The sequence below is a fragment of the Rhinolophus hipposideros genome (assembly GCF_964194185.1).
Source record: "Rhinolophus hipposideros genome assembly, chromosome: 15".
NCBI lineage: Eukaryota > Metazoa > Chordata > Mammalia > Chiroptera > Rhinolophidae > Rhinolophus > Rhinolophus hipposideros.
In genome coordinates, this window is record NC_138061.1 from 30,395,336 (window position 1) to 30,417,919 (window position 22,584).

General features: G+C 34.5%; 1 protein-coding gene across 3 annotated transcripts in view; it reads right to left on the bottom strand.

The window, feature by feature from the left end:
• HECTD2 (HECT domain E3 ubiquitin protein ligase 2) overlaps positions 1-22,584 on the bottom strand; it is a 72,679-nt gene that overhangs the window by 30,381 nt on the left and 19,714 nt on the right. For 2 of the 3 annotated variants that reach the window (XM_081073975.1, XM_081073976.1), the window contains exons 3-8: positions 10,243-10,381; positions 9,431-9,533; positions 8,932-9,021; positions 5,697-5,761; positions 1,983-2,028; positions 694-803 (exon numbers count right to left, since the gene is read on the bottom strand). In XM_081073975.1, coding sequence (XP_080930101.1) covers positions 694-803; positions 1,983-2,028; positions 5,697-5,761; positions 8,932-9,021; positions 9,431-9,533; positions 10,243-10,381 — 553 coding nt within the window. The remainder of the gene's footprint in view (positions 1-693; positions 804-1,982; positions 2,029-5,696; positions 5,762-8,931; positions 9,022-9,430; positions 9,534-10,242; positions 10,382-22,584) is intronic. The other variant, XR_013994965.1, reaches the window with a different exon arrangement.

Consider the following 22,584-nt stretch of genomic DNA (forward strand, 5'->3'; position numbering starts at 1 on the left):
ACTAAATGTCTTTAAATAGAAATACAGATAAAGCAAGATTATGTATTGATGGACTGATGAAATGTGACCTAAAGCTCACACAAGCCTAACCCAATATTTACTGTAAAAGCAATAGTTTAGTATTCATTAATTCAGTGTTTGCAGTTATTTTATAGAATCATAACTACTGTGAATAATAATAATCGACTATTTAAAATTAATTTAAAAAATATTTTGCCTCTTTCACTTTAATCAACCACGGAGAAAAGTAATTGTTAATGTGAGTATAGTTCTATGAAAAAGTATGGTACTTTTATAAATTGATATTGATGGCTAACCTGTCTTACAATGACTTTTTAGGGAAGGAGAAGGTACCACATAAATGGTGAAATTTATTGATATACAAATAGGAAATAAAAGATACAAATTAAAATAGTAATGTCTGAGCAAATCCAATCACCATCTTTGAAATATATGAAAAACCAATAATAGGAATGTGCTGCATAAAAATCAAAAGCAGTGGATAGAAATCTCAACAATAGCTTGCACAAGCAAAATGGTTACTTACATTAAAGACAGACTTTTCATTATCCTCTACATAATACTAAAGTATATGCTTATAACTGCCTTTTGAAGCACTGTGAAGTATAAGTATCATTTCTAAATTTAAAACTGTAAGTGTACAAAAGTTCTTAATATCACAGAATTATTTACTTTTTAAACCAGTGAACTAGGAAATGATGGTCAGCTTCCACTAAGGTAGCTATCTGTCGTAGCAAGTGAGCATAGATGACATACGTAGATGTGTTATTAAATTGAGGATTCTGAAAAAGATATTAAAGATGATTGTGTTAAAATTTTGTTAACATGTAAAAGGAAAGACACTAACTAAGTTTAATGAGCTAAGCGGTAAATTCAGGAAACTAAATTTGAGGATATGAAATACTAGGTAAAATCCTTTAAAATAATCTATTTGTTTAATTATTTAATTAATAGAGACTTGGATTTCCGCTGTGGTACAGTGGAAAAATCCTGGGCTTTGGAATTAAGATAGATCTGGGTCTGAGTGAGCAGAACCAATTGCTGACTAACATACAGTACTCACTTAAAAACTTAACTTTCATGTTGTCATTTTCTAGCTTTTACTACCTCTATATATGTATTTCCTCTTTTTATTCTGGTGTTATCTTTTTCCTCCACCCTCTCTATTCCACCCCCTACATCTCTCAACTACCTTTTGTCTATTTACCCTTCCCCCCACACTTTCCTTTTTCCTTCTCTCCCCTTCTCTCTCTCTCTTTCTCTCTCTCTCTCTCCCCCCGTCTCCCCCCGCCCCGAAATTTCCTTTATTGGGAACAGTATGAACTAAACACTGTTAACGTATTATTTTTCCTTACCTTTAAATGAGATAATATACATTAACACCTTTTGTAAATTGTAGAGAGTGACACAAACATAGCATGCTAGCTATGGTAATAACATAATTCTTTCTAAAAAATAATAAAAACTAAAACTTGCTTTCCATTTGTCTGGAATTTATTTTTTGTATCCATGAATTGGTATCTTTTGAGAAGAAAAAGTTCATCATCTCTGCTTTGGCAAATATAAACCACTGTGACTTTTCATTAGAGTTCTAACTCAAGCATTTATTGAAAATACATAGAGAAGTTGGAAACCTACTACTTGGGAAATAAAAGAAAGTTTTGTAGCCCATTAATATACTAGTTACAAGAAAGAAGGATTACTGGAAGAGGAAGAAGTGCTTCCATTTTGTTTCTTTTTGAATACCACAGCAGGAAGACAAGAAGTAATTAAAATTTTAATCCTGAATATAATTTAGCTTCTCATTGTTTATTTGTTATAGCTTTAATTCTCCAGTTACAAGTAACTATATTCTAAAAAGTATCAATGTTGCTTACAATAATATTTGATATAATGTCACTTACACGTGCATACATAGAGATCTGAATTACACAAGTTCAATTACATTTTTGCTTTCTTACCTGTAAAAGTATAAAATATGCTCTAAGATCATCTTTTGTTCGTGGACTGAAAAAGAAGCACAATTGATTAGAGATGTTTAATCTTACAGTATCTAATAAAAAATGATCAATAAATGTTTCTGTGAAAATCGAGTTGATAAAAACCAGAAACTAGGTTTAAGTTAACATGTATTATTATTGAGACAGTAACATATCTATAATATACTGAGAATTTAGGTTTCTCTGTGCCTACTCTAGGCTGGTTCATAGAAACTGAGTCAACTAGGCTATAACATTTTATGAGGAAAATATTGTGACTAACTCTGGAAACAGTACAGAGCCTGAAAAATAATGAACAATTTTAGAATACTGTTTTTTAGTATAGGATGACTGATATCTCAAAAATGTTTATGCATTGAAAAAAGAAAATATGTTTCCTGTAATACTGGCTTGGTGATAATGAATTCCTTTAGCTTTTTATTATTATTATTTATTTATTTATTTATTTTATTTTTTTATTTTTTTATTAGTTTCAGGTGAACTTTTTTCTTATCTGGGAAGCTCTTTATCTCTCCTCCTATTTGAAATGATAGCCTTGCTGGGTGGAGTAGTCTTGGTTATAGGCCCTTTTTTTCATCATCAACTATAATTAAATACATATGTATATAATTATACATATATATTATATACATAACAATAATGACCATATATATGGTCATGGATGTAAAGTATAGCATAGGGAATATAGTCAATGGCATTGTAATAGTTATGTACAATGTCAGATGGGCAGTAGACTGAGGGGTTATTATTTTGTGAAGGGTGTAAATGTCTAATCATTATGTTGTTTTGTATATCTGAAACTACTGAGAAAAAAATCTTAAAATATAAAAAAAGAAAATATGCTTGTGTTTATAGGTCTATTCTACAAATCAAATCACACTTTAAATACATCTAGTATATTTCTAATTAAAAGAATCATATTTTGAATACCTCTGAAAAGTAACTAATTTTTTTTCCACGTTAATCTGGATTTTCACATTATCAAACTTGACCAACTTTTTGTTATTTGCAAAGTTGATGAGTGTTTGTTTCTTGCCATCTCAAGATCTATTGAATACACTCACAAATACTCAGAAGTGCTTCTTGAGTTAAAAATGGTTCACCTATATAACCAGAGGCAATTTGTGATCCTTGATTGGATCCTGGATTGAAAAACCAAACCCAGATATTAAAGAACACTTTTGAGACAAATGGGGAAATTTAAATGTGGACTGCATTTTAGAGAGTATTATTAAGTGAATATTAAATTTGTTTGGTGTGATATGGTATCATGGTTATGCAGAAAAATGTTATTAGCAAATACATGCTGAAATAATCGGGGTGAAGTGTCGTATGTCTTCCATTTACTTAAAAAGATTACACACACAGAGAATAACAAAGCAAAAGCAAATGTGGTAAAAAGTTAACAATTGGTGAATCCAGGTGAAGGGTGAATGAGTTTTCATTTTTAAGTTTTCTGCATTTTGAAGTTTTTCAAAATTAAATGTTGGGGAAAAAATAGTTCACCTTCAAGTATTTCCTTTAAGAAAATAAAATGACTAAATAATTATTTACTTTTCCCAAATAGTTACAAAATAAATATGATATTGTAAATCATTGTCCAAAATGTAAAGCCACATAATCTGAAATATAAATATGACATATGTAATAAAATTTGAAATAAATGTGTATACACAAGTATATATAAAATTTTTTATTAGTCAGTAATATTTCTTTGTGGAAGAATTATCTCAACTGAATAATGATTTATTTAGGCTTAAATCAAATCTATATTATTTCTGTCTATTATCTGCATAATTGTAAGACTATTTTCTTAATGGGACTACTGTTTTGTTTTAGAAATTATATTTGAAAATATTTTAAAATACTCAAGGCAATTCATAACTGTTAAAATTCCTGGTGATAGGAGAATCCAACATTTTTTCCATTTTATAGCTGTGCCATTACAATTTCCAATTTTTTGTCCTATGCACTATATATACAGTTCTGTGTATAGAAATTGTGGTTAAGATCACAGGTTCTTTTGCTACACTGCCTGGGTTCTAATCCTGACTCAGGTATTTATTGGGTTAACTTGGGCAATTTACTTAAACTCTCTGTAAATTAGTTTTCTTAAATGAAAAATAAAAATAATCATATTATCTATTTTATAGGATTGTAGTTATAGACTCAGTGAGAAATACATGTAAAATTGATAGAAAGGTGCCTAGACCATTATAGATATTCAATAAACTATGTCTTGTTATTATAATAAATCCAAAATAAAACAAGAGTGTTGTGTAAAGACCACATGCTCGTTTGATACATAAGTCACATCAAATTATCATTTTAATCTGTCTTGGGCACACTTTTGAAGAGCAGAGGTTAGAAAGCTTTGAGGGTTTGCTTATTAGAGGGGACAACAATCCCAGTTGTTTCAGACCCCTTGATTTCCTCACTCTCCTAAGACTTCTCTTTACAATCTAAAATTTTCTCATTTTCAATGAAGCATTATGTGTTCAACCAGAAATACAAAATTCAAGGAAAATGCCAATTTTTTACTGGAGTGATAATTTAGGAAAAATACTGTTTACATTAAAAATCATATTAAACTATACATTATGATTTCAATTGTTTTTAAAAGGTGACTGGACACATCAAAATTACAATGAAATTATAGAACAACCATCAATGAGAATTATCTGAGTTTAGCTGAACAGAAGTCCTATAACTATGGATGTAAAGAAGAAGCCACGAGACTGGTATATCAACTGTAATTGAAAAATAAAAAAAATACTAAAAAAATTAAAATAAGAAGATGACTAGACAAAAACTGCAAAATGTTAAAATTTTAAATTTTTTATATTTTGGTTTTTCTAAATTTTCTATAATAACCATGAATTTCTTTGAAAATCAGAACAATGTTATTAAAATATACAAGGTATATTAAACATTATGTTTAAGAATTCTACTTTGATAATATTTTTAATTGGGCTTAACATAAACATTTGATTTATAACTTAGTGATATTCATTTGGCTTTAATAGAAGCTATTATTTAAATGATAATTCTGTTTAAATAATGTCAATTTAAATAAGATATACTTTTAAAAGTATATTTTTGTATGTTCTACCTATTCACAGTTCAAAACATTATCAGTTACATTGTCTGGCATTCCTTATATGATTCAAAATTTATTTCCAAGAAAAAAATGTTTCGGTAGCTAAACTTACACTTCCTTACATTAGAAAAAAAAAGAAATTTTGCTCTGGCTACCAGAAGTCCAAGGCTAAATTTAATACTCATATTATTTCATCCTGGATAACTTATAAAACTTAGCCATCCCATATTTGTACAACATGTATATTTGGACACAACAAATTTTCTATATAATTTTAAAGAATTCAGAGATCCTCTGAAGCCCACATATGGACCTTCCTGATAAATCACAAATCTCAAGTTAAGAAGCTTTGTTACAAATGGTTTATCATTTCTTTTTGATCTATGTTTTTATTATAACAACTAAAATCAATTGGAGAGTAAAATATATACATATATACATATATATGTACATACATATATACATACATATTGTGTATATATATAATATGTATCTATATAATATACATATAAAAGATGTATGGGATGTGTAAATTAACCATCTATACCGACTAGCTACATATTAATTATAATTACCCTTTCCATTCTCGTAACAGGCTGTTAATGATTCCCTTTAATACTGTCTTCTGAATGTCTTGAGGCTGTAGGCAAAAGAAAATCATAAGATAATTAGGATTAGCTACCTAGGTGATTGTTTAAATACTGTTTATCCATTTACCTATTGAAGGACATCGGGTTGCTTCCAATTTGGGGCAGTTTTGAATAAGGCTGCGACAAGATTTGTGCGCAGGTTTTTGGGTGGACATAACTTTTTAAATCTTTTTTGGGTAGATAACTGGGAGTATGACATCTGGATCATATTGTAAGCTTATATTGTGCTTCGTAAGAAAATGAAAATACAACTTTTCAAAAATTTGTGGGATACAGCAAAAGCAGTGCTTCGAAGGAAATGCAGTGAATGAATATATTACAAAAAAAAGAAAGATCTAAAATCATTAATTTAAGCTTTCACCTTAGGTAATTAAAACAACACAGAAAATCAAATCCAAAGTAAGCAGAAGAAAACATATAATAAAAGTAGAAATCAATAAAATTGAAAACAGTGAACTTATATAGAGAAAATCGATGAAACCAAATGCTGGTTTTTGTAAGAGGTCAATAAAGTTGATAAACCTCTAGCCAGACTAACAAAGAAAGAACGAGAAAAGACACGAATTATTAATATCATAAATGAAAGAGGGATAATCACTACTGATTCCATGGACATTAAAAGGATAACAAAGAACTATTATGAACAACTCTACTACCACAATTTGAAAACCTAGATGAAACGTGTTAATTCTTTGGGAGATACAATCTCCCAAAACTCACACAAGGAGAAATAGATCATTTGAAAAGGCCAATATCTATTAAAAAAATTCAATCAATAATTAATAACCTTCCAAAAAAGAAAGCACTGGGCCCAGATGACTTTACTGGTGAATCTACTGAAAATTTAAGAAAGGAAGGATACCAATTCTTTACAGTTTTTTTCCAAAAAATAGAAGCAGAGAGAATATTTCCTATTTCAGTCTATGAAGTCAGCATTATCCTAATACCAAACCAAAGATATATCACAAGAGAAAGAAATTACAGGTCAATATTTCTCCTGAACACAGATGTAAAAATCCTCAACAAAGTATTAGCGAATCAAATCCAACAATGTATAAAAAGAATTACATGCCATGACCAGGTGGGATTTATTCCAGGTATGTAAAGCTGGCTCAACATTTGAAAACAATTAATGCAATTCATCACATCAACAGGCTAAAGAAGAAAAGCCATATGATCTTATCAACAGATACAGAAGCATTTCACAAAATCTAATACTCCTTCATGATTGAAAACAAGAACAACAACAAAAAAAACACCTCTCAGCAAACCAGAAATGGAGGTGAATTTCCTCAACTTGAAAAAGAACATCTACAAAAAACCCACAGCCAATATCATCTTAAGGGTGAAAAATTAGATGTTCCAGGTTCATCTTGTACTTTAGCTATCTCACTCCTGGAATTAGCCATTTCCCTAGGGAGCTCTGATTTCTTTTAGTGAGGAACATATTTAGAAACCATATATGCTTAAGTGCTCATTGTTACTGAGTATTATTGCTTCCAGGCCCTTTCAGTGAACAGGGTTACGAAATAAACACACACACACACACACACAGACACACACACACAGACACACACACAGACACACACGCACGCATGCACACACATGTATCCATATATATCAATTAAAATCCCTGAGTTTGTTACGATGCTTTAATACCAAAAACTAAGAAAAATCGAAGATGTGTTTAGATTTTTAAAAATCTTTAGACTGAAGACAGATAAAGTACTGTGTACAAAAGTTACATGGCTTAGTGTGTTTTTTTTTTAAGTATGGCTATGGTATTCAAAATATAGCTAGGTTTTGGTTTGTTTGTATTATATTTTAGAGGGTTCTTCCCTTATGTTATAGATTTTTAATGTTTTAGTGCCTATAAAACATTAACACCATTCCAAGTCAGAGAAGTGTCCTAGGAGTGGAACTTCGGGGTCACAGCATGTGCGTATGCATAGTGTTAGTAATAATGCTAAGCAGCTTTCCAAAGTGGTTGTACAAGTTTATGCTTACCTAACCAGGCTATAAAAGTTCTAACTGCCCCACAATATTGCCAATACTTGGTGAGGTATTTAACATTTTTTTTAACTAGTTTTGAATGGATGTGTAATATTATCTTCATTCTTTTGGTGACAAATACTGTTAAGTATCCTTTCGTATATTTAATAGTGAAGTACTGAGATTAGGAATAAGCAAAGATGTCTGCTATTACTTATTTTATTCAAAATTGTACAAGAAGTTTTTAGTCAGTGCAATAAGGCAAATGTATAAAAAGAATTATAACCACACATACATACATACACACATACATACATACATACATACATACACATACAAAAATTGGAAAGAGATAAACTCATTTTTTCACAAATGACATAATTGTCTATAAAGAAAATCCAAATGAATCTGATGTACTATTAGAATGAATTTAGAAAAGTAAATAAAGATAAATATATGAAAGTATTTCCATATACAAGTAACAATTAGAAAATGAAATTACAATAGCATTAAAAAAAAATCAAGTACCTAGAAACAAGTGTAACAAGGTATGTGTCAGACCTTTACCCAGAAAACTACAAAGCATTACCAAGAGAAATTAAAGAAGATCTAAGTAATCGGAGGGATATACCATGCTCATGGATTGAAAGATCATCAATTCTTCAGGAACTGATCTATAGCAGTGGAATTCTCAAAAATGTGGTCCCTGTATCAGGAGTATTAACATATCCTGGGAACTTGTTAGAAACACAAATTTTTGCGCTCTACCCCAGACCTGCTGAATCTGAAACTGTATTTTAAGAAGCCCTTCCTTGTGATTCTGATACACGCTTAAGTTAGGTTCAATGCAACGCCAATACAATCAAATAACTTACCTCCTTTTGCTGGGTAAGTGAGGCATAATTTTACTTTAGCAAGCCTTCCTAAACAAGGACTGGACATAAATGTATTTTCTGCTTAATTCTCATTTCGTTAGAAAAATAGAAACAATCTAATTTCTGAGAATTCCAATTACATTTACTGTAAATTTGTAGTTTCTAATATAATTATATTACAAAGTGATTTTTACAATATTTGTGTGATTTTTACAATATGTATGTAGCTGCTTTTGAAATATAGACAAGACAAAGAATTATACTATCTGCATGTGTTCATAAATAATACTTACAGTATTAAGTAAGGCATCATATACAGCATTCACAAATTTAGCATTAATCCCAGAGTCTTCAATGGTATTAAATGAGGTGGTGGTATCTTTCTGCAAATTCAATTAAATAATTAAGTGTATATAACATTTTAAGGACTGTTCTTAGTAATATTTGAACAATAAGTATTCCTTCATAATTTCTAATATTTTCTTAGTACGACAAAAAAACACACACAATCTTTTAGGTCAAAATTGCTAAAAATGAAAATAAATGTATAAAAATTATTTTAATAACATTCTTTTTTAAAACTGAAAGAATGGAGTCAAACATTAACAGTTAGTACAAATAAAAACAATCTTTAAGATACCACTTAAGTAACATTTGATACATGTAATTTTAGAAATTAATACATATATATTTTTAAACAGTCACTTAAGTCAATATTGCGTAGAAAAAGAGGCAAGTTTGTATCTTTTTTTGAAAGTCTAAAAGTGGAAAATGTGTTTTATGTATTATTACCTTAAATGCAGCATTTAGTTCTGGGAAAGAATCAAATGTTGTTAGATAAAAATCATATACTGTTTTCCAATCCCCTGATGAGTTAACTTTTTCTACATCTTCCCTAAAATGAAAACATAGATTAACAATAAAGGAAATACTATTCAGATAAAATCATATTACTTCTTTACAAATAAATGTCACCAAACATGCAACTTGAAATACTGAAGCTGAGTAGAGAAATCTGTTCCAGTTAATGTTAATATAGTTTATAGATTTATAATTCTTAATTAGAATTAGATATTAATCCAGCTTCAACTTTCTCATTTACTTGCTTTTTTAAAAGTTCAGTCTTGACATGCTCCTTATATTTAACACTCTTTCCTTTCTTCATTTCAAACATCTTGAGAGATTTTGTTTACCTTCTACTGTCTCTACTGTCTCTTTATCCTTTGGTCCTTCAAATATCCATTTGAATTCTTTGTTAGTAGTGACATAGCTTTTAGAGTTCATGTGTCACATAGATAAAACGTGATTTTTTAAAAAGGAAACATTCTGTTTTGTCACCACCTTTTCCTCCTGCTTTGCCTGTTTTGACTCATATTCTCTCATTTAGTGTTTCTTCTGCTGCAACATTATCTATTCCTTACCTGTTATTTATACATTTGTTTTCACCTTCAACTTGAGACATCTAGTCTTTTGTGTCTTCACTCTTGGCTAATACCTTATAATAACCCACAAATTCAATTTCTCACACAAAAATATTAAATTATAGAAAGCACTGACATGCAGATGACTATATGTCTACATATAGCAGTGAGCTGAAACTTAACTGAAAGTCTTTCATAGTTTTGGGCTGGATAGGAAGCACGGGGTCTGGAAGAACTGGTGCCTTCATTTCGGATGATAATGCATCAGTAGAGAGACGCTGTTTCTGTCTAACATCAAGGCAAATTGGTGGTAGGTCTCTCACTGTGAAGTATAAAAAAGCATTCAATGTAATTAATCATAGAATTTCGCCAAATTATAAAATGCCAGGATAACTCAAATGAAGTATTTTGTATTGCATTCATGTTGGGTCAAATAACAGAAAAATTTACCATGCTGAAGGGCACTTAGGGGAGATTCGTTCTCCTACCTCCAACTTCACCCACAATGGATATTAGGCTGTACTTGACATTAAAATTTACCTATAGATGTAATATAGTTTCTTTCCCCTGCTCTTCTCCTAAAAGTTGTTTTTCAGGGAATATTTCAGTGAGACTCAATGTTTTTAATGTTTATTAGCTCTTTGAATAGATGCAAATCATTTATTTGCATTCCCAGCAATTCTTTATTGGAGTTTAATATTTCCTATGAACTTGTGTAAAATTTTAATGTAGTTTTCTTTTTGCAAATATTTGCCTGTTATACTTTATAACCTTTTCAATTGTAAAATAAAATGAATACACAAAAAGGTCATAAAACAAATGTATGGCTTAATGAATTATTATATTATTGAAACCACTAACCAGTCAAGGAATAGAGTATCACCAGCTCCTCCTTGCTTCAACTACCCACATGGACTATGTCTCAATATTAGTTAATTTCCTCACATTCTTTTTACCTCTTTATCTTCTAAATTTTTAAACATTTCCTCCTTTTCATCTTCTAGTTCTCTTAAGGCATGATGTGTTATGCTTACCTTTGTGTTCCTACTAATTTAAAAAATTTTTAAATATTTTTAATTCTTTGTCACCTCATTTCTCAGTTTTACAATTCTTTATCCATTCATCCATCAATTCTGTTTTTAAGTGTCACATCATTTTCTTAACAAATTTTAGCTCATCTTGAAATAAGATTTTATCTATTTTTGGTACGTGTTTCTGATTCTCATTGTTCAAGTGGATTTTATGTTTCTTATTCTTTATTACAAGAAAGTTTTGTAACTAAAAATTAAAGACTTTGATTTTTTTCCTTTTCTATTGCCAATATTATTTGAAATTAGTTTTCCCAAACTTTAGAAGGTGTAGCTATGGCTGAGATTTCCAGGCCGTTTCCCTCCTTCACTTTTATTCAGGTATCCTCTTTCCTTAATTTCTACTGTCCCAGTGCTGCTCAAATTAATCAAATTTAACGGGGCCATGGCCTTGGAAGGGCACCCTACTTAGTCAGTTTTGAGAATACACAGGAGGTACCTTCTCTCTTCTGATCTTAACACAGGCCCTCTGCATTTATCTGCTCTTGGCAAAACCCCTCCCATTTTCAGCCTTTGTTCTCAGACTGGCTTCCTGAGCTCTCCAGTTGGATACCTGTCGCTTATCTTGAAGCTCTCTTGTTCTCAGGTCCATCAAACAGCCTGGATGCTTCCTTCTGCTTACACCTGCCCAGAAGCAAACACCATGGAGATCTTATGGTTTTCGGGATTTGTCCTGCTTATCTTTTTAGACCATTTATATGTAATTATTGATATGTTAGGGCTTAAGTCTGTCATTTTACTTTTGTTTTCTATTTGTTCTCTCTAAATTTTCCTGCCTTCCTGTGAATTCCTTCAACATTTTTTAGAATTCCATTTTAATTTATCTGCAATGTTTCTGAAAGGTTGCTCCAGATAATACATTATATACACATATCTACTATCATTTTACTGGTTGAAATCATACCTCATTTTACACCTCTTTACCCTTCTGTTTATAATTCAGTATTTTCTTTACCTATATTTAGAACACACCAGTGCTACAAAGTTTGTCTCCACTGTCAACCATAATTTAGAAAAACACAAAAGGAAAACGAAAATCTGTTGTATTTACCTATTTTTTGCTTATCCTGTTCTTTCTTTCTGGATGTTTCAAGGTTTCTTCTTTTATTGTTTCCTCTCTGTTTAGAGAACCTCTTACTGCATTCTTTTAGAGTAGGTCTACTGGCAATAATATGGTAACAACTATACTTTACATCTCCATGACTATTTTGTAACTACTAATTTGTACTTCTTAATGCCTTCACATTTTTCACTGTGCCCCCAACCTCTCTCCCATCTATCACCCCAATAACTCTACTATCCATCTGACACCATACACAGTTATTACAATATTATTGACCATATTCCTTATACTATACCCTACTTTTAGTAGTCCCCATGACTACTGTGTAACAACTAATTTGTACTTAGTTTCTTTTCCTTTTTCACTCCCCTCGTAATCCCCTCCTATCTGGCAATCATCAAAATGTTCTCTGTACCTATGAGTTTGTTTCTGTTTTGTTTATTTTGTTCTTTAGATTCCAAATATAAGTGACATCACATTGCATCTGTCTTTCTCTGTCTGACACTCCACTCAGCATAATACCCTCCAGGTCCATCCAGGCCACTGCAGATGGCAAGAACCCACTCCCTTCTATGGCCGAGCAATTTTCCATTGTATGTATGTACCACCTTCTCTTTATCCATTCATCCATCAACAGACACCCAGGCTGCCTCCACCTCTTGGCCATTGTAAACAGTGCTGCAATGAACATATAGATGCATACGTCCCCTCGAAGTAGCACTTTGTGTTTCTTTGGATAAATTCCACACAGAAGTGGAAACACTGGGTCCTTGTCTCTTGTTATAGCATTTGTTTTAAAGTCTATTTTGTCTGGTGTAAGTATTGCTACCTGAATTATTGTTTCTTTTCTTTTTTTTCTTTAACCTGTTTCCATTTTCATGAAATATCTTTTCTCATCCCTTTACTTTCAGTCTGTGTCTTTTAATCTGAAGTGAGTCTCTTGTAGGCAGCATATGTAAGTATCTTGTTTTCTTATCCACTCTGCCACCTTCTGTCTTTTGATTGGAGCATTTAATCCATTTACATTGAAAGTAATTGTTGATAGATATAGAGTAATTGCCATTTTATTATTCACATTTTTTTATCTTTTCTTTTTTTCATCTTGAAAAAGTCCTTCCAACATTCCTTATGATACTGGTTTGGTGGTGATGAACTCCTGTAGCTTTTTCTTGTCTGGGAAGCCATTTATCTCTCCTTCAATTTTAAATGATTGCCTTGTTGGGTAGAGTAATCTTGATTGTAGGTCCTTGCTTTTCATCACTTTGAATATTTCCTGCCAATCTCTGAGAAACCAGCTATCTTATGGGAGCTCCCTTACAAGTAACTAGATGCCTTTCTCTTGCGGCTTTTAGGATTCTGTCTTTAACCTTTGCTCTTTTAATTATGATGTGTCTTGGCATGGACCTCCTTGAGTTCATCTTGTTTGGGACTCTCTGTGCTTCCTGGGTTTGTATGTCTATTTCCTTCACCAGGTTAGGACAATTTTCTGTCATTATTTCTTCAAATAGGTTTTCAATTCTTGCTCTCTCTCTTCTCCTTCTCGTACCCCTATGATACGAATTTTGGTACACTTGATGTAGTCCCAGAGGCCCCTTAAACTACCCTCATTTTTTTTTTCTTTTTGCTCTTCTGATTGGGTGTTTTCTGCTACCTTATCTTCTAAATTGCTGATTTGACCCTCTGCTTCAGCTAATCTCCTACTGCTCCCCTCTAATATATTCTTCAGTCCAGTTATATCCTTTACTTCTGAGAGGTTCTTTTTTATGTTCTCTATCTCTATTTTTATGTTTCCTATCTCTTTGCTGAAATTCTCCCTGAGATCACTGAGCATCCTTATAACCAGTGATTTGAACTCTGCATCTGGTAGATGGCTTGTCCCCATTTTGTTTAGTTCTTTTCCTGGCACTTTGTTCTGTTCTTTTATTTGGGACATGTTTCTTTGTCTCCCCATTTTGGCTGCCTCCCTGTGTTTATTTCTATGTATTAGGTAGGTCTGCTATGTCTGCCTATCTTAGTAGAGTGGTCTTATGTAGTAGGTGTGCTGTGGGGCCCAGTGGCACAGTCTTCCTGGTCACCTGAACGGGGTGCTCCAGGTGTGTCCTTTGTGTGGGCTGTGTGTGCTCTTCTGTAGCAATTGAACCTCGGTTGCTGTTTGCACATCAATGGGAGTGAACTGATCCTTGGGCTGATTGGTTGTGAAAACTGGCCGTGACTACAATGGAGGAGCTGTTGTGCAGGGGCTGACCCATTGGAGCAGGATTCACTCTAGCAGGGCTCAGGTACCTGTCCAGTCTGCCCTTTGGGTGTATCATCCTTGGAGGAAGCTGGATGATGCTCTAGCTTGGTCTGAAGCTTGTCACTGGGCATGCCAGCCCCAGGCCCTCCTGGAAGGGACCTGGCCACAGGTCCAGGTTAGCCACAGGCTGTAGGCTGCTCAGCCAGAGGTACAAGACATGCCAAAGCCAGATGCTACTTGTTCATGTTTTGGAACCTTTGAGAGATTTTAAGAGTCTGCAGAAAGAGCCAAGACAGGCTCTTTGTATGGAAAAGTGACTGAAAGCAGCTTGGATGTACCCAAAGTTGGGTTGGGAGAGGCGAATGAATGGTGTTAGTTAGGTTGATGGAGACTCAGATATAGTGGCAGCCTGCATCTACATGCTAGGAGAGGGAGGAAGGCTTAACAAAGAGCTGGCTTTCACCAGCTCCTCCATCCAGAAGACAGCTGTCCCTCCAGCCATTTCCCTGAAGCCAGACAACTCAGTTCCTCCCCGTATGTCCCTGTTGCCCCAGCACAGGAGCTCAGAGTGAGTGAGTTCCTCAGTGAGTAAGTCTGTGCGTAGGCCCTTTAAGTGGGGCGCCTGGGAGTGCAGCTGCCCTTCATCTCACTCAGCCACAATCTCCGCTGGTTTTCACGGCCAGAAGTTATGGGGACTTCTCCCTAGCAGTGGAACCCGGGACTGGGGAGCCTGGTGTGGGGCTGGGACCCCTTGCTCCTCAGCGGGGACCTCTGCAGTTGAGATATCCCTCCCAATTTTAATGGTCACACGCAGATGTGGGACCAGCCCATTCTATGTCTCCGCCCGTCCTACTAGTCTCGAGGTGGCTTCTTCTGTATGTCTGTAGTTGTAGGGCTACAGTTCAGCCATACTTCAGGCGATTCTCAATGATGGCTGTTCTGTAGTTTAGTTGTAATTTTGATGTGGTCGTGAGAGGATGCAAGCACAGCATTTACCTATTCTACCATCCTGACCGGAAATCTCTTCATGTTGTTTCTTTCCAGTCTATTTTCTCTCTGTTGTTCAGACTGAGTAATTTCCACTGTTCTATATTCCAACTCATTAATTCCTGTCTTCTCCATTCTGCTGTTGTGCCCATCCCCTGAGCATTTTACTTCATTTGTTACATTTTCACAAGTATTAATACTTCCAAACCAATAGAATAGATTACTATTTTAAGTTCTAAACTCTACAATGAAATGTACACATATAGACTTAGATTCTACTCTAATATAATCAGGATATATTTTCAACTAAGTGAACAGCCATATCAATCATCACAGCAGTAACACAGCTATAAGGTCTTCTTTCCTTTCTTATACACTCGACCAATCATCTATCCTTGGGTCTATCACTGACTTCAGTAGACTAAGATACATTTCATTGTATTTTAAAGTGAATTCTAATAGTAGAAGATAGTACAGAGATGATAATTTCTTATACTCAACAGCAATGGTTTTCAAACTTTACTGAGTATCAGAATCCCTGGGAGAGCTTGTAAAAACACAGATTATTAGGCCCTCCCCAAAGGTTCTATTTCAGTAGATCTGGGGTTGGGGCCCAGAATGTGCATTTGTCACGTGTTCTCAGGTGCTGCTGATGCTGCTAGTCTGAGGATCACATTGAGAAACATTCATCAGTTTTAGGAGACAGCAATAATGCTGACAGTGTAAAATAGATTATTATGTTTCTTTAATTCAGTTCTGTAGAGGGTTTTTATACCCTTTATTAAATAATGGAAATACCCAACTTCTAGTAGTTTGTACTTTAAGCACAAATTGGACAGAGGTTTATTAGCAAGTAAAATTAGATATCTCCACAAATGATTTCTTATGAATTATGTTTGGAAATCTGTATTAATGGGATGGAAATAGATCATAAATAGGCTCACCTCTCCAACAACCAGTCTTTTTGCAATTACCTTTCGAGGCTCCTGTACAGCTTCTCTTCCTCTTCACCAGGCTCACCTTTTCCTATCCCTTCCTACACCTTTCCCCACCTGGCCATAAACACCCACTATTAGAGACAGACTTATTCAAATATAAATTAACTTATTCACTTACAGACATATATACACATTTTTATACCCACTCATTTTTATTAATACCAGGCTGAGGTAGAAGAGTGAAATTTAATTAGGAAGAGAACTGGATTTTGGCAAAGCCTGAGAGTGGTCAAATTCTCATATAAGAGAAATAGTAATGCCAAGGCTAAAAGTATTGCAGGATGAGGTTGGAACCAGAGGCCCAGATGGGATTTATTTTTAGTTCAGAAGGTAACTTGGAAGGAAGAGTAATGCAAAATGTTAACGTACTATGTTAATGGAACTTGAGTCAGAGGCAGAATCCTTTGCTCACATTAGTGAATGAAAGCCAAACTACAGGATGTGACATTAGCTATTAAGAAAGGAAGAATAACAGCTCACAGCTGCTCTCATGTTCCTGAATATCAAGGCATTGTTTCCAGAGACAGGCTTTCAGCCTGTTCTCACAGATGGTTATTAAAATCTAATTCAAAAGAGAAAAATCAATAACTGTGGTGATGAGAGATTAATTAAATCTCAAACTGATATTATAAATAGAACAGGCAAACCTTTGTTCTATCATATGCAGCTTTTTCTGCAATATAGAATATCACAATACACTGAAAAAAGCCAAAATATTTTTCTCAGTGAAAACCTGTCATTTAGGTTTCATTCAGCCAATACTTTGGGAACGCTCTGTGCTAAAATGATAAGCAGCAATCATTTTCCTTTTCTTTTAATATAGTGTTGCCAATTTTAGTTGGTTGCTTAGAAACATTAAGTAAAACATTTGAAGCCAGTGTAAGAAGAGTAAGAGTGTTGGGGGCTGGCAGTATATTTTTAAAAATGTAAAGATCATAATACAACTATGTATACAAGGGTGTGAGATTATCAGGCAAACATTGCCAGCTCAGTGTTTTCAAGAAGCCAATAGGCTGACTCTGGTTGAAAACAGTAATATGTAGCTTTCCACAACAGTAGCAACCAAAAGGAAGACTGACATTTTAAACTGGCCACATGATTAGGAGATTGAAGACTATTCCTGGTCAGCCATCCAAGATGGCAACAGCAGCATCAGAGGTAAATAGGAGCCTCTATGTGGGTTGGGTGTTCAGTATGAGGAACACCCAACCCACATAGAGACCCGTATTTCTTACCCCTCTATTGCTGGAGAGGAAATGCTGATACAAAAGGTTTGTTGCCGGTGACACACTGTTGCAAAATGCTATACAGTAAATTTTGTCTCAAATAATTTGTAATTAAATAAGTAATAAATACTGGGAAATCACCACCTTGGAAGTAAAATACTACTAGGTCCTGCTGCTGGATAGGTTATTAACTTCTGTAACCTCAGACATGTCATTGAAATGCCTTAGTCCTCAGTACTGACATCATCAAAAGAAAGAGACTGGCCGAAGTCAGTGGTTTCCAAGATTCCAGCGAAGAACTTCAAGGGCCACCTGAGGGAAATGGTGCTATGTGGATGTGTTTACTCAGAGCAACTCAGCTTTTCTCTGCTTAATGTAATGATGCTCAAGGAAAAATTTTGTTTTTCAGAAAGTGTTTTGGTATGAAAACAAAAAATACAGAAATAGGTTTGAAAACCACTGGCTTAATAATTTCTAACTTCCATCTCTACAACTACTTAAGAACAAAATGGACAGGACTTATAAACCCATCAATAAAAGTTAAAAAAAATTCTCTATTAGAGAGAACTATATAATGACCTACAATGGAGACTGCAAAAGTAGGGAAAGTTAACATGCATATATCATGTCTACACCTGATTTTAGTTACAAATTCCTGCCCTACAACAGGGTCTGAGAAAAAGTTGTGAAATAAGAGTCAAAGACCTGGCTTCTCTTCCTGAATGTACATTCTACATTCACATGATGTGGTGCTTTTAAAATATGTCCCTAAATTCTTTGATGCTCCTCTTATCAAAAGATGGAGTGTAATTCTTCTCCCTTTGAATACAGGCCAGATATAGTGGCTCCCTACTAATAAAAAACAATGTGGCAGAGTGATGCTGTTTGACTAGGTTACAAAAGGCAATACAATTTGTTTGGCTGTCTCTGTTGGGATGCTCGCTCTTGAAATTCAGTCACCATGATATGAGGAGCCAATGAAAAGACCAGGTGCAGGGGTTCTAGCTAAAACCCACCTGAAGTCCAAGCTTACAGCCAGCATGTGGATTGAACAAGCCTTCAGATGATTTCAATATGGAAGGTAGAAACCAAAACAAATAGACAAAAGCAACTTGGAAGAATGAGAAATCATGCAAGGAGAAAAAAACCACACGAACCAAAAACGTATCATTAATTTACTCAGAAATAAAAGATGATACAACCAGGCAATAAGAGGGTGCTCTCAAAAAGAAATATTCAGAAGCAAAAATTCTTATTAATTAAAAGCACGTTAGCAGAAATACAATACTCAATAGAAGGGTTTTGAGGAAATTCTCTAAAATATAGAGCAAAAGGATAAAGAAATGGAAGCAGGAGTGAAAAAAAAGAAAATTAGTTCAGAAAGCCTGGCTTTTGAATACTAGGAGACTCAGAAAGAAAGGACAGAAAAAGCAGATGGGAAGACATCATCAATACAAAATTTCTAGAAAATTTCTTGGAATTCATGGACAAGTACTGCTAGATGGAAAAAGCCTACCAAATACATAGCACAAGGGATGAAAATAGACCCCCACCAAGGCATAGCATTGTGCAATTTCAAAACGCCAACGTAAAGCCACGGTTGGTTCTACAAGCTTCCGGGGAGACAGAGACAAAAGGAGAGACAGACAGAGATCTCATACAAGGGGCCAGGATCACACCAGCCTAAGATGAGAGCTGTGCTGTGCACAGACTAGGACAGAGTAGCGTAGGAGTGATCTTGATGCCTGTCATCACCAACATCCTGACTGCCTTTGTACTCTTCTTCTTTAACTGAAGCCAGACTGAACAGGTGAGCTGAGCCCAGAGTGTTATCTGTACTTCTTTTTGTCTAGCCAGTGAGTGATGAATCCCTACTCTCCACTTATTGCTCTACCTGAATCAGCTGAGGACACTCACTTCACTGCCTTGACCTGGGGTACTCCTGACAGCTGGAGAGTCCACATTTCTGCCGGACATCTAATCCACAGTCCAAATCACAGCTCTGTCAGATATCCCAATGGCTATCCTTTGATTTCCAGGACTCACTCAGGCCCTTGTCCAATGACTTCCCCAGAATGGCCTATATATTCTTGGGAAAGCTGGAGCCAGATTTAATTCAGACACTCTGTTCAGATTATTGTCTCTTGGGAACCTTCACCTAATAGTGGTAATATTTGTGCCTTACATATCCAGTTTTGTACTTGCTATTCAGTTTTTCAAAACTAAGCAGTACTTGTTCATGCACATGTACAAAGGAAATAAAACTATTTTTTTATTAAATTATTTGGCGGTGACACTGGTTAATAACATTATATAAGTATCAAGGGTACAATTCTATAATACATCATCTGTGTAGTGCATTGTGTGCTTACAACGCAAAGTCTAGTTTCCTCTCATCGCCATATATTTGACCACTTTACCCTGTTCATCATCCCCCTGCCTCCCTTCCCCTTCTGGTAACCACCATACTGTTGTCTATGTCTGAGTTGGTAACAAACCTAGTTTTTAAAAATCAAGGGAATAGTAGTTACCTCTGGACAGAAAGGAAGGGCGATGAGATTGGGGTGGGCTCACTGGAGCTTTTAAGAGGCAGTTAATGCTCTTTTTCTTAATTTGAGTGCTAAGTTAATAAGCGTTCATTTTATTATTATTATAAAACCATACACAAATATTGATTTCATTCTTCTAGATGTGTGGCATGCTTCACTTCAAATTTTTAAAAATTTGTATAGTTAGTTACTCATGGGTTAAGCGTAATGGAAAATCCTACCCCATTGCAATCCTTCCCCCACAACTTAGCTGTTCAGCATTTACTGAATTTCATAAGGCATGAAAATGAATACTTTTAAATGCCGTTTTTCATTTATCCTCACAACCTTATGAGTTAGCTTATCTATTATCCTATATTACAGATGGGAAAACAAGTACAGGGAGATTAAATAACTTTTCCAGGCTCATACAGCTGGTAAGTTACAGAGCCAGGATTCAAACCCACCTTGGTAAGTTACAAAACCTGTTATTTCCACTATCGAATAATGGGAAACCTACCACATATAAAAACAAGCAGCAAAACTGAACCCTAAATTTACACTGCCAAACAAAACAAAACTCAACAAGGATCAAACAAAATAAATATGTTGAAAAATTAACTCTTTAAATCCTAAAACGTAGGTGTAGAAGATATTTACAACTCAAAGTGCCCCAGTTCCCTCGTTCTATAAATGAGTAAATGAAGGCTTCTGAGGCCTAAGTTTAACGTCCAAGGTCAGAGTGACAATTACTGGTAGTAGTTAACTCAAAGACTCACATTCTTGTTTAATATCCTAATTTACAACCTGTGAGTACCAAACAGGTAATAAAGGAGCTACAATGTGAAAGATCCCTCTATCAGTTCAGTTCTTTGGCACTGCTTTTGACTACATATTTAGTAGTAGCCGGTGGCTGAAACAGGGACAGACCAGAGTGGATTAGTCATAACAGGTGGTGTCCACATCATTGTCTAGAGGATGGCTCTTCTGAACATTTGGAAAGAAAGCATCGAGGTGGGAGAGAGAAAGGATGAAAGGGGGAGAAAAACTCTGACTCACAGGACGTTAGCCGTGGGAGCCAAATAAAGCGGTACATTCACTGGTATGTGCAGACGCATTTTTTTACTAAGCTAAACGATGTGTGTTTATAAAACCACAACAAAAGCATAGGTGAAATATTCTTGTGTGGGTCGTTATAAAAATATTCAAAGGTCCTTTTCATAGAAGGTTATCTCTAATGGAATAGATACCTTATGTTGGGCATATCTTAGAGAATTTATTATAGCCTTGAGATGGGTTTGACATCTCAACAGGGCAAACTGGCCAAAAACCCAGAAAAAGTGCCTCCATATGTTTCCTAATTCAGTAAATCATTTGCTGAATAAAGACTCCATGTACCAGGAACAATGGATCCTGGAGATGACACAGATAAATTCAAAAGTCAAGGCGATTGTAAATGCGTTTACTCCCGGACCCAACAATCCCACTTCTAAGACTGTCCTATAGATACACCTACATATGAACAAAACGACATATGTGCAGTCATTCACTGTGGCATTGTACATAATAGTAAAAGAAGGAATTTCTTTTAATAGGATCTTATTAAATAAGTTATAGTATGTCCAATATACTGGAATATGGTTGTAAAAAAGAATAAGGAAGCTTCTTATGTACTGATATAGAAAGATATCCAGGATACATTAACTAAAAACACAAGGTACTGGACAGCTTTACCTTTTCTTTAAAAAAAGGTAGAAAATCAGGTAAAAAATAAAAATCATTTATATTTGTTTTCATTTGCATGAAGAAACACAGGAAAGAACACAAAAGACAGCAGGAAAAAGGGTGAAAGTGAGATATCTAAAACACTTAATTTTTATAGTTTTGATTTTTGAAACGTATAAATGTATTACCTATTCAAAAAAAAGGATGGCCCTTTCCTTCTCAAAAATAAAAGCTTAAGGAGCTCACAGACCAGTTAAGAGACAGATAAGTAAACAAATGCATGCAGCAAGGTATTATAAGTTCGTGATGAATACACCTCTCCCATAGGCATAGTAGTTAAGAAAAGCCAAGTACAAGGTACTCACTCTGACCTAGAGAAGGATCTTGGAGATTTAGTCCAAAAACCAATTCGTTCTCCAAAGAAACCTGGAGATGGGGTCGTTTGAGGCCTTGGAGATAGTTCTTCTAAGGTAGGAATCCTAGCATGGCTACTGAAAGTGCTTTTCTCTCCTCAGAGGGCAAGTCCTGTGCGGGTTTTCCCCAACAGCTTGTTTTGCTGTCTGCCTCTCAAGTTGCTCTTGGAGAAACTGTGAGAACTCTGGTACTTCACCTAAGAATAGATCACAGGACCCCCACACACTGATCCAGTCACGATTTGAGCTAAAGACCATTCT